Source organism: Doryrhamphus excisus, chromosome 22 (assembly GCF_030265055.1).
Source record: "Doryrhamphus excisus isolate RoL2022-K1 chromosome 22, RoL_Dexc_1.0, whole genome shotgun sequence".
Taxonomy (NCBI): Eukaryota; Metazoa; Chordata; class Actinopteri; order Syngnathiformes; family Syngnathidae; genus Doryrhamphus; species Doryrhamphus excisus.
Window position 1 is genome coordinate 12,258,561 of NC_080487.1, and position 14,718 is coordinate 12,273,278.

At 41.8% G+C, this 14,718-nt stretch overlaps 1 protein-coding gene across 31 annotated transcripts in view; it reads right to left on the bottom strand.

Annotated features, from left to right (window-relative positions):
• tcf7l2 (transcription factor 7 like 2) overlaps positions 1–14,718 on the bottom strand; it is a 135,968-nt gene that overhangs the window by 80,538 nt on the left and 40,712 nt on the right. For all 31 annotated transcript variants that reach the window (XM_058061114.1, XM_058061115.1, XM_058061091.1 and 28 more), the window contains exon 4: positions 7,272–7,373. In XM_058061114.1, the coding sequence (XP_057917097.1) occupies positions 7,272–7,373 (102 nt within the window). The remainder of the gene's footprint in view (positions 1–7,271; positions 7,374–14,718) is intronic.

Sequence of the window (14,718 nt, forward strand, 5' to 3'; positions counted from 1 at the left end):
TGAAGGCTAACCTACTGTTTTGTCTTGTCTACAGGGCTCTAATAATGCCAAATGTGGCCCGCAGGACACTAGTTTGAGACCCCCGCGTTGATATGAAAGTTTAATGTTAGCGCGGCCCCGCGCAAGTTGCTGGATGGTTGCTGGATGCTGTATGGTATCATGTACCCAGAAAAAATCATTACGTTTTAATTAATGTTCATGTTAAAGGTTAAATAACTGTTAATAGTTATCCTCCCTATCAGTGTGGAAGTGGTAAGTTTTTGGCTATTTAAGTTGAAAGGAAATAACTTGAAGGCTACCGTTTAGGTCGCTAGCTTGCTAGTTAGCATGTGTCTCAAGACCTTGCAGTTGCGCAATTTCTTGTAAATAAAAAGTATAAATGTGACTATAGTCGTTTTTTGTCATGTCTACAGGGCTCTAATAATGCCAAATGTGGCCCGCAGGACACTAGTTTGAGGCCCGTGCAAGTTTGATATGGATGCTGTATGGTATCATGTACCCAGAAAAAATTATTACGTTTTAATTAATGTTCATGTTAAAGGTTAAATAACTGTAAAAAGTTATCCTCCCTATCCGTGTGGAAGTGGTAAGTTTTTGGCTATTTAAGTTTAAAGGAAATAACTTGAAGGCTACCGTTTAGGTCGCTAGCTTGCTAGTTAGCATGTGTCTCAAGACCCTGCAGTTGCGCAATATATTATATATATATTTATATATATATATATATATTTATTTATTACTGATTGATTTTCTTTATTCTTGATTTTTTTATTTATTTTTCAGTTTGTATATTTGTTTTTTTTTGGAAAACCTGATGTGGCCCAGCCTTGCCCAGACCCTAGCTCCAGTGGCCCCCCCCAGGTAAATTGAACAAGTGAAAGCGAATGCTTGTAAAGACTCAGGTGGGAGGTCCTGTCAGCCGTAAAAATGGACAGATTCCATCACTTCCTCCGTGCTAATTATTATACACTCCCCGAGACCTTTCTTGGCTGCCTCCGACACAATAACACCCAGGCACGCAGTCGGGAAATGGTTAACACTCCAGCCGTCCCCTGCTGCCAATGAAAGGACACGGGACAATGGAGACATTGTTAGGCTGTAGACGCGAGGGCTACACTATGAGTGTGTGTGTGTGTGTGTGTGTGTGTGTGTGTGTGTGTGTGTGTGTGTGTGAATGTTTCCTCTATACATTTGACATGTACATGTTTCTGCCCTAATTCCTAGAGTGGCGTATCCAATCTGAGCTTGTGTTGTTTCTCTGTGTGTCATTTCAGGTCCCCGCCTACTTGATATTAATAAATTATGTCATGGTTTTGCTAACATGATGACAGTCATGTTAGTTGAAAGAAGTAAAGTACATTGTCGCTATGGAAACAATTCATTTACTCAATACAACAATAAAACAGGAATTCGGAATATACCACAGATTCTCCTAAAAAGGGGTCTCAAAGTCAATTTACTTGGGGGCCACTGGAGCTAGAGTCTGGGTGGGACTGGGCAACATCATGTTTCCCCCCCCCAAAAAAACGCATTTATTAAAAACAGAAAAATATACAAACTTTTTCAGTGCTTTGGTTCCGATTTTCTACAATAAAAGCTCTGATAAAACATTCCACTGTTCTCAAATATCTTAATTTTTATTTTTCTGCACAAAATAAGATGAAAAATAAATAAACATATCAAGAAATCAGTAATAAATAAATATAATAATAATAATAAAACGGCAAATAATAAAAACTTAAGAAACCACATATAGTTGGTGGGTAGACAAATTATTTTTTTCACATTAAAATGAACAAAGCATTATTAGAGCCCTGTAGACATGACAAAACACGACTATAATCACATTTATACTTTTTATTTACAACATATTGCGCAACTGCAGGGTCTTGAGACACATGCTAACTCGCAAACTAGACATCTAGCGACCTAAACGGTAGCCTCCAAGTAATTTCCTTTAAACTTAAATAGCCAAAAACTTACCACTTCCACACAGATAGGGAGGATAACTATTAACAGTTATTTAACCTTTAACATGAACATTAATCAAACGTAATAATTTTTTCTGGGTACATGATACCATACAGCATCCATATCAAACTTGCGCGGGCCGCACTAACATTAAACTTTCATATCAAGGCGGGGGCCTCAAACTAGTGTCCTGCGGGCCACATTTGGCCCACAACTAATTATCCATAAGTCATTGAATATTTGTGTCATACATCTGTATTACATGTTTTCAAACCATTTTGACTACAACAATAGGAAAATTTGGACCGCGTGGATGCCGACATCTGAACGTGCGGACCCAAGCATGAACCAAGCTTTATGGGTCATCCCTCCGGAGCTGTGAGATATTGCTTGAGATCACTTCCTCCAAAAAAAAAAAAAAAACATCAATAGGAGGATAAATATTGTATAACTTCCAGCCAATGGCATAAAAGTTCAGCAGCGGCAGGTTTGGAGGCTGCCTGCGGGGTGGTCAGGCACTTCAAAAAGGCCCCGCCTGGCCTCCTTTGAGCGCATGGTAAACAGGGGGCATACAGCGTGCCCCTCAGATAGGCCAGCCAGCCTGGCTGAGATTATTTCCGTTTTTCTACACTGATCCGACGACCTCGACTAAAGCTCAAGTATACCAAAAGTATATTTATTATTACTCCAAATTGAGCTACATCTTCCGTCCCACTTGCACTCCAAATCATTATCAAAGTCGTTTTGCAGCTGACTTGTGATAGAACGGTGTTAGTTGGCAAAGAACTACAGCGTCGATTCGTCTCACATTTTGTGATATAAATGAAGGGGGATCGGTTGGTGCGGGTCTCGCAGCTTGGAGACCCGAGTTCGATTCCGCCCTCGGCAGTGTCTGTGTGGAGTTTGCATGTTCTCCCCGTGCATGCGTGGGTTTTCTCCGGGTACTCCGGTTTCCTCCTACATTCCAAAAACATGCTAGGTTAATCGGCGACTCCAAATTGTCCATAGGTATGAATGTGAGTGTGAATGGTTGTTTGTCTACATGTGCCCTGTGATTGGCTGGCCACCAGTCCAGGGTGTACCCCGCATCTTGCCTGAAGACAGCTCTGGGATATGCTTACCCTCGTGAGGATAAGCGGTAGAAAATGAATGAATGAATGTATTGCAGTATTTGATTTGACTAATAATAGGCTATAGTCAACCACAAGACAGCGATCAATTAATTAATTTATGATTTTTTTTTTAGGTTAATTGGCGACTCCAAATTGTCCATAGGTATGAATGTGAGTGTGAATGGTTGTTTGTCTATATGTGCCCTGTGATTGGCTGGCCACCAGTCCAGGGTGTACCTGGAAGCGGTAGAAAATGAATGAATGTATTGCAATATTTGATTTGACTAATAATAGGCTATAGTCAACCACAAGGCAGCGATCAATTAATTAATTTATGATTTTTTTTTAGGTTAATTGGCGACTCCGAATTGTCCATAGGTATGAATGTGAGTGTGAATGGTTGTTTGTCTATATGTGCCCTGTGATTGGCTGGCCACCAGTCCTGGGATAGGCTCCAGCACCCCATGCGACCCTCGTGACTATAAGCGGTATCAAGACCAAAAGTAGGAACAATGAATTGTAGTATTCAACGTCGTGTCCAAATGACAATGCATTGACATGCTGTCAATTGGATGTCAAAACAACAAAGGGGAATCGAACCTTTACTCATGAGGCCATGCAAGGTCAAATACATACATATAGTGATTGACTGCAGCTGGTAGTGTCAAAAGATTTGTTTGACAGCACTCACTGGAACCACCGAGACTCAGAACAAAAAGTCCAAATTTTTTTGTCCTAAAATTCAAAATAAGTTGAGAACTTTGTCCAAAACTTGGTTTGGTACAGTCCACTAACTGTATCTTCGTGCCTCCGTGTTTCGCGGTCACCCTGGTGATTGTTACGAATAACTTCACCTCGCTCTTATCTGGCCGGCCAATCGACCAGCTTCTTATCGAGAGAGGTCAAGGTGCTCGGGTATTTCTTATAATTCGCAAACAAAAGAGAAACTACTGTTTACAGCCCAGCTTATTGATAAGGCGATCACGTACTTGGAACAAGCAGGAGAAGAAAAAAAAAGATTGATTGAGCGACACCAGCGGGAGTCCACGTGGGGTTATCATCGGCATGCACGCAGCTGTCCGCGGGAATCTGGCTTTGCTGGATGCAACAGAGGCCGTATGATGCAAACCAGGGAAACGTTCAATAACGCCTCCTTCGCAGTCAACGAGCGGGAGGAAAGAAGAGGCGCCAACAATACAAGCTGCGTTTCACGTTCAATTTCATCACTTGTGCTAAGAGCAACTTGTGTGTGTGTGTGTGTGTATGCTGCAACACCCTGGAGCTTTGCGTCCTGTGTGCTGAAGGGGGGAGGAAAAAAAATAACACAACCTACTGAGTTATTTATTATCAAGTTCAAGAGTTTTTCTTGACCAAACAAAGACACCTTTAGAAGTGGACTGGCTCAGCATCATTAGTTTCTTAGTTGTAGCAAAAAAAAAAAAAAACTCCATGTCTAATAAAACAGTGGTTAGCGCGCAGGTCTCGCAGCTAAAAGACCCGAGTTCAATTCCTCCCACATTCCAAAAACATGCTAATTAGTTAATTGGCGACTCCAAGTTGTGTCCAATGACCGTGCGGTGAAAGAGAGCTACATTTTCCGTCCCACTTTCTCATGCACTCCAAATCATTATCGAAGTTGTTTTGCAGCTGACTTGTGATATAACGGTGTTAGTTGGCAAAGAACTACAGCGTCGACCCGCTGATTTCCGCTGACTTCCAGTTTTTGTTTACATTTTGTTTACATTGTGATATAAATACACAAAATTAAGGCTGCGCGGTGGGGAGCGGTTGGCACGGGTCTCGCAGTTTGGAGACCCCAGTTCAATTCCTCCCACATTCCAAAAACATGCTAGGTTAATTGGCGACTCCAAATTGTGTCCAATGACCGGCTGGCAAAAGAGAGCTACATCTTCCGTCCCACTTTCTCATGCACTCCAAATCATTATCAAAGTTGTTTTGCAGCTGACTTGTGATATAACTGCATTAGCTGGCAAAGAACTACAGCGTCGACTGCTGATGATGTCACAGACGGTGACAGAGCTGACTTCCAGCTTTTGTTTACATTTTGTGATATAAATACACAAAATGAAGGCCGTGCGGTGGGGGGCGGTTGGCGCTGGTCTCGCACCTCGGAGACACGAGTTCAATTCCTCCCACATTCCAAAAACATGCTAGGTTAATTGGCGACTCCAAATTGTCAATGACCGTATGGCGAAAGAGAGCTACATCTTCCGTCCCACTTTCCCATGCACTCCAAATTATTATCAAAGTCTCGCAGCTTGGAGACCGGAGTTCGATTCCACCCTCACCCAATTCTATGTGGCGTTTGCATGTTCTCCCCGTGCATGCGTGGGTTTTCTCCGGGTACTCCGTTTTCCTCCCACATTCCAAAAAACATGCTAGGTTAATTAGCGACTCCAAATTGTCCATAGGTATGAATGTGACTGTGTATGGTTGTTTGTCTATATGTGCCCTGTGATTGGCTGGCCACCAGTCCAGGGTGGACCCCGCCTCTCGCCCCAAGACAGCTGGGATAGGCTCCAGCACCCCCCGCGAAAGCTGTTTATGACCTTCTAAATAAGTGTTTTTAAACATTATTAGAGCCCTCTCAATATGAAATAGCACCCCTATAGTCACCTTTACGCTTCTATTACCCCATGTAGTCGATATAATGAGACATAATATAGACATAGGGGCTGCACGGCGGTCGAGCGGTTAGCGCGCGGGCCACACAGCTAGAGACACAAGTTCAATTCCACCCTCAGCCATCTCTGTGTGGAGTTTGCATGTTCTCCCCGTGCATGCGTGGGTTTTCTCCGGGTACTCCGGTTTTCCTCCCACATTGCAAAAAACCATGCTAGGTTAATTAGCGACTCCAAATTGTCCATAGGTATGAATGTGATGAGTGTGAATGGTTGTTTGTCTATACTATGTGAGAGACAAACAGAAAGAGACATTACATGTATAAAAAAACACCAAATATAAGACGACCTAACAAAAGTACATAATATTCATATCAATATGATAATCAACTGCTATTCCCTATATACGATTTATGCTACAAAAAGCTACATGCTAATGCACATAAACCATAGCCATGGACACAACTATAACCAGCCAGTAAACTTTATTGTTCCCTTTTAAAAGGAATCAAGCCTGTAGGTATTTACAGCTGAATGACTCATTACATGAGATGGGGGGGGGGGGGGGGAGGGGGGGGGGCAAGGCTGAAGTATTTACCTGCCCACGACCGGTTTAAGGACTTTTTTTTTTTTTTTTCCAGATTCCAGTCCTGAAATAACAGCACAAGAAACAGTGCCCCCCCGTGAACTCTTGCGTTTAAAAATAAAACCCGCATCCAGCAAAGGATGAGACCAGTTCCGGGGCTTATTTTGTTCTGAATAACACCGTCAACGCTAATGTCTTTGTCTCCGAGACAACTTCTGACAAGGTTTCAAAATAAACATCCTTGTCGACGGTGGCTATTTTAAGATACAGCTCAAAACGAGGTACGATGCAAAAAGGAATTGCAAGGTTTTTCTTTGGAAAAAAACTTGCAATGGTCAAACTTCAGAAGTCAAAGATGACTCACAAGGACAACCCGTCTAGGCGATATGCAAACCAAAAGCAGTTTTTTGTGTCGAAACAATGAGTCACTAAAACACAAACTGATACGTAAACCGTGTCCACAAAAAACTTGCCACCAACACACGAAATTCCGTCCAAATTCATTGATTGATTGATTTTCCCGACACACAAACACATCCTCGTGTTGGACCTTTTCCACTGACCTCTGAAAAAACTTCCTGCCTTTCGGCCAAGTACAAAACACCAACATTCCGCATGCTTCCTAGATATCGCCATGCCCCGGGGGGGGGTGGATGCTCCGTGCCCTTTTTTCGACGTTCCACAAAACTCTAGCAGAGTTCTCGGGTATGGTAATCGATGTTGGAGCGTCGCCCACACACAGCGAAGATAGCGCGGTTACATCAGTAATCCAGAATCAAAATGTTCTGACTAGAACTCAGAATAAGTCATTCTCTTTTTCGGGGTTTAGTCACCTTGTTTGACCTCTGAACCTCACCGCCATCGAGTCAAATACATGCAATGCATCAAGACGCTGTGGCGTTCCCAAGCAAATAAAAATCATCGACATTCGAAAAGCTGCGCAAAAAAAAATCGTTTACTTACAACGATGTGTGCCGGTGATGGGGACCTGGCATCTTTAAGTGCTTGTCTACTCTGAAGACCTCCTGGTTGAACATCTAGCAGGGGCCATTTCATCTGTAGGTACTGAATGGCAGAAAGGAAAGAGAATGGAAAGAAGGAAACAAAACATGTTAAGTATGCAGAAAGCAAAAGAACTAAAAAAAACGGGAAACATTTCTCGACAAGAGTGGTGGACGTGCAAAAAACATAAGGTGAATGGTGGATGGTCGGGGGCGGTGAAGGTGGGCGCCGGTATGGCACAATACAACCACATATATTTATTATCAGATTTTCGGTATGGTATACTTCAGAAAGTGTCACTGCTTTATTTGTTCTGGTTCAGGAACACAAAAATCTCAAGTACCCCTGAAGTACCTTCAAGTACCCCCCATATGGAAACCAGTACCTTAGTGTACCTCAAATAAACCGACAGGAACCTGACACCCCAGTTACATACCGAAACGTGATTATCATACAGCACCGGGTACAACAGTTGATGACCTCATGTCATCTCATGTGATAAAAGATTTGGGATACAGAATACAGAAATCCGGAAAAATGTACACAGATTTTCGGGATAAGGAGACAGCAGTTGTTAGCACCGTCATTCCGCCTTCGGAATGTTGGTGCTTTTTATACAGAACACTGGGGAAAAAAGGCGTAAAAGGGGTTATTGATGTTCTGTATAAAAGGCAAAGGAGGATAAATAAGTTGCAATTGCAAGATTGAAGATTTGGGATACAGAATACAAAATCCGGAAAAATGTACACAGATTTTTGGGATAAGGAGACAGCAGTTGTTAGCACCGTCATTCCGCCTTCGGAATGTTGGTGCTTTTTATACAGAACACTTGGAAAAAAAGGCGTAAAAGGGGTTACTGATGTTCTGTATAAAAGGCAAAGGAGGATAAATAAGTTGCAATTTCCAAACAATTGCAAGATATTAGAGATTTGGAATACAAAATACAGAAATCCGGAAAAATGTACACAGATGTTTGGGATAAGGAGACAGCAGTTGTCAGCACTGTCATTCCGCTTTCCGAGTGTTGGTGCTTTTTATACAGAACACTGGGAAAAAAGGCGTAAAACGGGTTACTGATGTTCTGTATAAAAGGCAAAGGAGGATAAATAAGTTGCAATTTCCAAACAATTGCAAGATATTAGAGATTTGGAATACAAAATACAGAAATCCGGAAAAATGTACACAGATTTTTGGGATAAGGAGACAGCAGTTGTCAGCACCGTCATTCCGCCTTCGGAATGTTGGTGCTTTTTATACAGAACACTTAGAGGAAAAAGGCGTAAAACAGGCTACTGATGTTCTGTATAAAAGGCAAAGGAGGATAAATAAGTTGCAATTTCCAAGCAATTGCAAGATATTAGAGATTTGGGATACAAAATACAGAAATCCGGAAAAATGTACACAGATTTTTGGGATAAGGAGACAGCACCGTCATTCCGCCTTCCGAGTGTTGGTGCTTTTTATACAGAACACTGGGGGGAAAAGGCGTAAAACTGTAAGTGTTGTGTAAAACGGGCTACTGATGTTCTGTATAAAAGGCAAAGGAGGATAAATAAGTTGCAATTTCCAAACAATTGCAAGATTGAAGATTTGGGATACAGAACACAGAAATACGGAAAAATGTACACAGATTTTTGGGATAAGGAGACAGCAGTTGTCAGCGTGCTCATACAACAGTTGATTTGGGAAAAAGCATTCCCGTTTGCGGCTTTCGACATGACCTCATGTCATAAATGTGACTGTTGGAGGCTTTTTATTGGACGCCATAAAGATGTTTGAGCGTGGCATTTCAACCTGGCTAGACCACCTGACGGCTCCTGTAAATGATTGACTTGACCCATATTATCAGACGTTTACCCCCCCCTTCGTCCTCCCCCCTCCAGCGACTAAAGCCTTTCGCTCTTGCTCGCTGTGTCTATGCGTCACACGTTCAAAACCCGACAAGTGAAAGCAAGGGTCATGTGAAACATCGGCGTGGAAGGACTGGAGTCCGCCAAATGTGACGATACGCTGTATGAGCTTATGTCATAGCTTTTTCTACAGAACTTTGATTTTTCCATTCACGACACATCAACAAAAACCTGGAAAAACTTTTAGAATCAGTAACTGTTACATTTGTTCACTTCCTGCTTTCCTTTTTTAATTTTAATTACTTTTTAATTTTAATTAAAAAAGGAAATAAATAATTGTAATTTTCATTTTAATTAAAAAAGGAAATAAATAATTGTAATTTTAATTTTAAAGGAAATAATTTTAATTTTAATTTAAAAATGCAATAATTTTAATTTTAATTTAAAAAGGAAATAATTTTAATTTTAATTTTAATTTTAATTTTAATTTTAATTTTAATTTTAATTTTAATTTTAATTTTAATTTTAATTTTAATTTTAATTTTAATTTTAATTTTACCAAAGTACTAGGTGATAATTAAATTAAATTAAATTAAATTGTTTGAAGGTCTTACTCACTCCATTCCATAGTTTGATTCCACATACTGAAATGCTATGGCTTTTTAACGTAGTCCTAGCATAGAAATGTACTTCTTCCCTGAGATCATATTTCTCCTCTCTTGTAGAGAAGTATTGGATGACATTTTTAGCTAATTGGTTATTTTTTTAGCCTCATGTATTATTTTACCTGTTTGAAGATGAACTATATCAGCAAGTTGAAGTATTTGTGATTTTAGAAATAAGGAGTTAGTATGTTCTCTGTAGGCGCCATTATGAATTATCCTTACTGACCTTTTTTTGCAGTACATTACTTTTATAGTTATTACCCCATTTTCAGATTTTATTCGGTCCAAAACGTCGATTTATGACTTTTTTTGGCAGTTGAAGTCGTAATTTTTGAAATCTATTTATTGAGTTCAAGCTCTTACATTTTTTTTCTGGAAAAAATTCAATCTCTTGCCTGCTGAACAAAATCTTTGTTTTTTTTTTGTGTGTGTACAGCTGATTTATGCTCACCATCTGATATCCACATAGAGTCATTAGCGGAGGGTCAGGATCCTTATTTACTTCTGAGTGATTCATTTTCACAAATTCAAATCCAATGCATTTAATAAGTCCATCACACACTCACACACATATATACTATATATAAATATATGTATATACATATGCTATATGTATGTTGGATTAAATGTATTTGTGTCTCCATGCTGCAGGAGTGCCCACTGGTTTGTATGCATGTCTCAGTGTGTGTGTGTGTGTGTGTGTGTGTGTGTGTGTGTGTTTTAGAGTCCGAGAGAGTGTGTCGTGACCCTTCCTGAGACTGTGTCTAAATCAGTGGTAATTAGCAAAGAGTTCACTGCGGGGTGCCTGCCAGTGGTAGACGCTGGAGGGAGTTATTGACTCCATGACCATGGTTACAACCCCTGCGAGGGAAAAAAAAAAAACACACACACACACACACACACAAAAAACTACAAAACTGTTAGTGCCTGGTGTTTCTCCCCTGCTCATTTATGACCACAAGACAGCTTTTAGTGCTGAAAAACTGGTTTTGTTTACGCTTGTTTTGGACGAAAGGTTGTAAAAGTTGAGGATAAGTTTTGTGGACCCCCTCCCTTTCTCACCGGGTATTAATTGTCACAGTGTGTGGGGGGAGGGGCTGACGACACCGCAGTCATGTATGAGGTAATTCAAGATGAGGTGCCAGAGTGGCTAGCAGGCCGAGTGGCGATACAACGGAATAGCGAACGCGTCCACGGGTATGTCCTGTCGGTGCATGTGCACACATGCTCGCAAATATTCCGACACAGCTGCAGCCCAATGAGGGGTTGGATATTCCAAAGGAGCGTGAAGGTGACACCCCCCCCCCCCAAGAGTGGCACTGAAGTACAGTCTAAACGCACCAAAACGCTAAGCAGAGCCACTTCATGTAACCTGTTTGACACCGAGATCTCAACAAGTCGTGGCTTATTTATCCACCTTTGCCTTTTACACAGAACTGAAGTCATGAGACAGCATCTCCTTCAACACAACATGGAAAAGCCGCCATTTTTCCACACTTTTTCCCCGCAAATTGCACAGCACCGAAACAAAACAAAACATTTATCTGTACAATTTACACAAAATCCAGGCAATTGCAAGATTGAACTTGACTTGGCATACAGAAATCCGGAAAAATGTACACAGAACTGGGATAAGGAGACAGCAGTTGTCAGCACCGTCATTCCGCCTTCTGAGTGTTGGTGCTTTTTATACAGAACACTGCGGGAAAAAGGGCGTAAAACCGTTAGCGTTGTGTAAAACGGGCTACTAATGTTCTGTATAAAAGGTTAAGGTGGATAAATAAGTTGCAATTTCCAAGCAATTGCAAGATTGAAGATTTGGGATACAGAATACAGAAATCCGGAAAAATGTACACAGAACTGGGATAAGGAGACAGCAGTTGTGTTGGTGCCTTTTATACAGAACACTTGGGGGAAAATGGCGTAAAACTGTAAGCGTTGTGTAAAACGGGCTACTAATGTTCTGTATAAAAGGTAAAGGACGATAAATAAGTTGCAATTTCCAAGCAATTGAAGATTTGGGATACAGAATACAGAAATCCGGAAAAATGTACACAGATTTTTGGGATAAGGAAACAGCAGTTGTCAGCACCGTCATTCCGCCTTCGGAGTGTTGGTGCTTTTTATACAGAACACTTGGAGGAAAAAGGCGTAAAACGGGCTACTGATGTTCTGTATAAAAGGCAAAGGAGGATAAATAAGTTGCAATTGCAAGATGGAAGATTTGGGATACAGAATACAGAAATCCGGAAAAATGTACACAGATTTTTGGGATAAGGAGACAGCAGTTGTCAGCACCGTCATTCCGCTTTCCGAGTGTTGGTGCTTTTTATGCAGAACACTTGGAGGAAAAAGGCGTAAAATGGGCTACTGATGTTCTGTATAAAAGGCAAAGGAGGATAAATAAGTTGCAATTTCAAAGCAATTGCAAGATTGGAGATTTGGGATACGGAATACAGAAATCCGGAAAAATGTACACAGATTTTTGGGATAAGGAGACAGCAGTTGTCAGCACCGTCATTCCGCTTTCCGAGTGTTGGTGCTTTTTATACAGAACACTGGCGAAAAAAGGTGTAAAACTGTAAGCGTTGTGTAAAACGGGCTACTGATGTTCTGTATAAAAGGCAAAGGAGGATAAATAAGTTGCAATTTTCCGGGATCTCGGCATAAAAGAGGCTCCAGACGGAGGGTGCCGTGGTGCATGTCCTAACAAGTCGCTCCACGATTGCAAATGTCCTCGCTCGCTAATCTCTCCTGCAGGTTTTACAAGCATGCCAAGGAAAACGGAGCCCTGGCAAGCCTGAGCTTTTCCGACCACCCCTTCCTCTCCCCCGTCAACCCCTCCTCCCCTTCCCCCCGCCCCCCCCCCATGCCTCCACTGCTAACGGACGCACCGCCTGGGCTTGAGTAGGCCATGACCTCTGACCCCCCTCTCTGCCGCTCCAAGCCCCTCCTGGCCCCTTTCCCTCCCACGTTGCGACCTGAAAACTCCCCCCGCTACGAGGGGAGCCTCCTGGGTAACTCAAGAGCTATTCCTATGTGACAAATTGCTCCAGAGTTCCAGGATAGCGCTCTCATCTCCGCTGTCACTCTTTCCTGCATGTCCACCCCCCTGCCCCCGGCCCCCGGACCCCGGCCCCCCTGGTCCCCTCCAACCTCAAACACACAACACTCTCCACCACTGCCGCCATTACAACCCCCCACCTAGAAAGAACCACCCAGATTGCTTTTTCAGCCCGACACCCCTCATTCTCTTCCCCCACCCCTTGGCGCCCGCCCCCCCCTCCTCACCCGGCCGACCCTACAATGGGAGCTGAATGATTTAATTGTCTCTGATGAAGTGAAAGACAACAGAGTCCTCCACATCCTTGTACCGCCATGAACTCAACTCTCAACCGGCCCCAGTTTTGTTCCGATTTCCCAAGCAAAGGAAAATCCTCTTGGTCGGGGATTGGACTTGGGATTATTTGGGATTTTGGTTTGACGAGTCGCCTATAAAAAAAAAGTGGCTTGTCAGAGAACAAAGGTCTTGTAATTGCTTGGGCCGGACAAGCAACAACATGAGTTATGACCCTGTGGTTTTATACCGCTATCAAACAGTATGAGTGACACTCGTACAGTGACAACACGCAGTCCGCGGGCCAAATGTGGCCCGCAGAACACTTGTTTGAGGCCCCCCGCTTTGATATGAAAGTTTAATGTTTGATATGGATGCTATATGGTATCATGTACCCAGAAAAAAATTATTACGTTTGATTAATGTTCATGTTAAAGGTTAAATAACTGTTAATAGTTATCCTCCCTATCCGTGTGGAAGTGGTAAGTTTTTGGCTATTTAAGTTTAAATTTAAAGGAAATAACTTAAAGGCTAGCGTTTAGGTTGCTAGCTCTCTAGTTTGCGAGTTAGCATGTGTCTCAAGACGCTGCAGTTGCGCAATATGTTGTAAATAAAAAGTATAAATGTGACTATAGTCGTGTTTTGTCATGTCTACAGGGCTCTAATAATGCTTTGTTCATTTTAATCTAAAAAAAAATAATTTGTCTACCCACCAACTATATGTGGTTTATTAAGTTTTTATTATTTGCTGTTTTATTATTATTATTATATTTATTTATTACTGATTGATTTTCTTTATTCTTGATTTGTTTATTTATTTTTCATCTTATTTTGTGTAGAAAAATAAAACTTAAGATATTTGAGAACAGTAGAAAATCGAAACCAAAGCAAAGTTTATTCATTTTTCTGTTTTTAATAAATGCGTTTTTTATTTTTTATTTTTTTTGGAAAACCTGATGCGGCCCAGTCTTGCCCAGACCCCCCAAGTAAATTGAGTTTGAGACCCCTGGATTAAACTGATCATATGATTGATCATTCATTGCTTTTTTTTTTTTTTGGGGGGGGGGGGGGGGGGGGGGGTAAAAGCCCCATGCACAGCTTGTTCATTAAAGTGCCAACCAGATGCATCAAACAAGTTAAAAATGTGACAATATGTTTGGGGTGAGTTGGACAAACAAGGGGGCTCCGTGAAGCGCTTCAGCCATGACAGTGATGTGAAAGTGGTGGGGTGGTGATGATGAAGGGAAAGAAGGGTGGGGGGGTGGGGGGCTGTGGCGGCGGTGGGCGGACAAAAGCTGACAAATTGCAGCTTGGGGGTTTGGATGCAGCATATGGATGATCTGCCGCAACCCCATCTGTCAAACATGGCTGTCCATACACAACATTGTCAGTGTTCGCTTTTTTTTTTTTTTTTTTTTTTTGCATACAACTTGCACATACACGCCTAATTTTGCACCACTTTTACAAAGATCCTCCAGGAGAAAAAAAAAAAATCTCTCTGGAAGGACGCGATTGACAGCTTGCACAGATTACACCAATCAGACCTCTACCGCTAT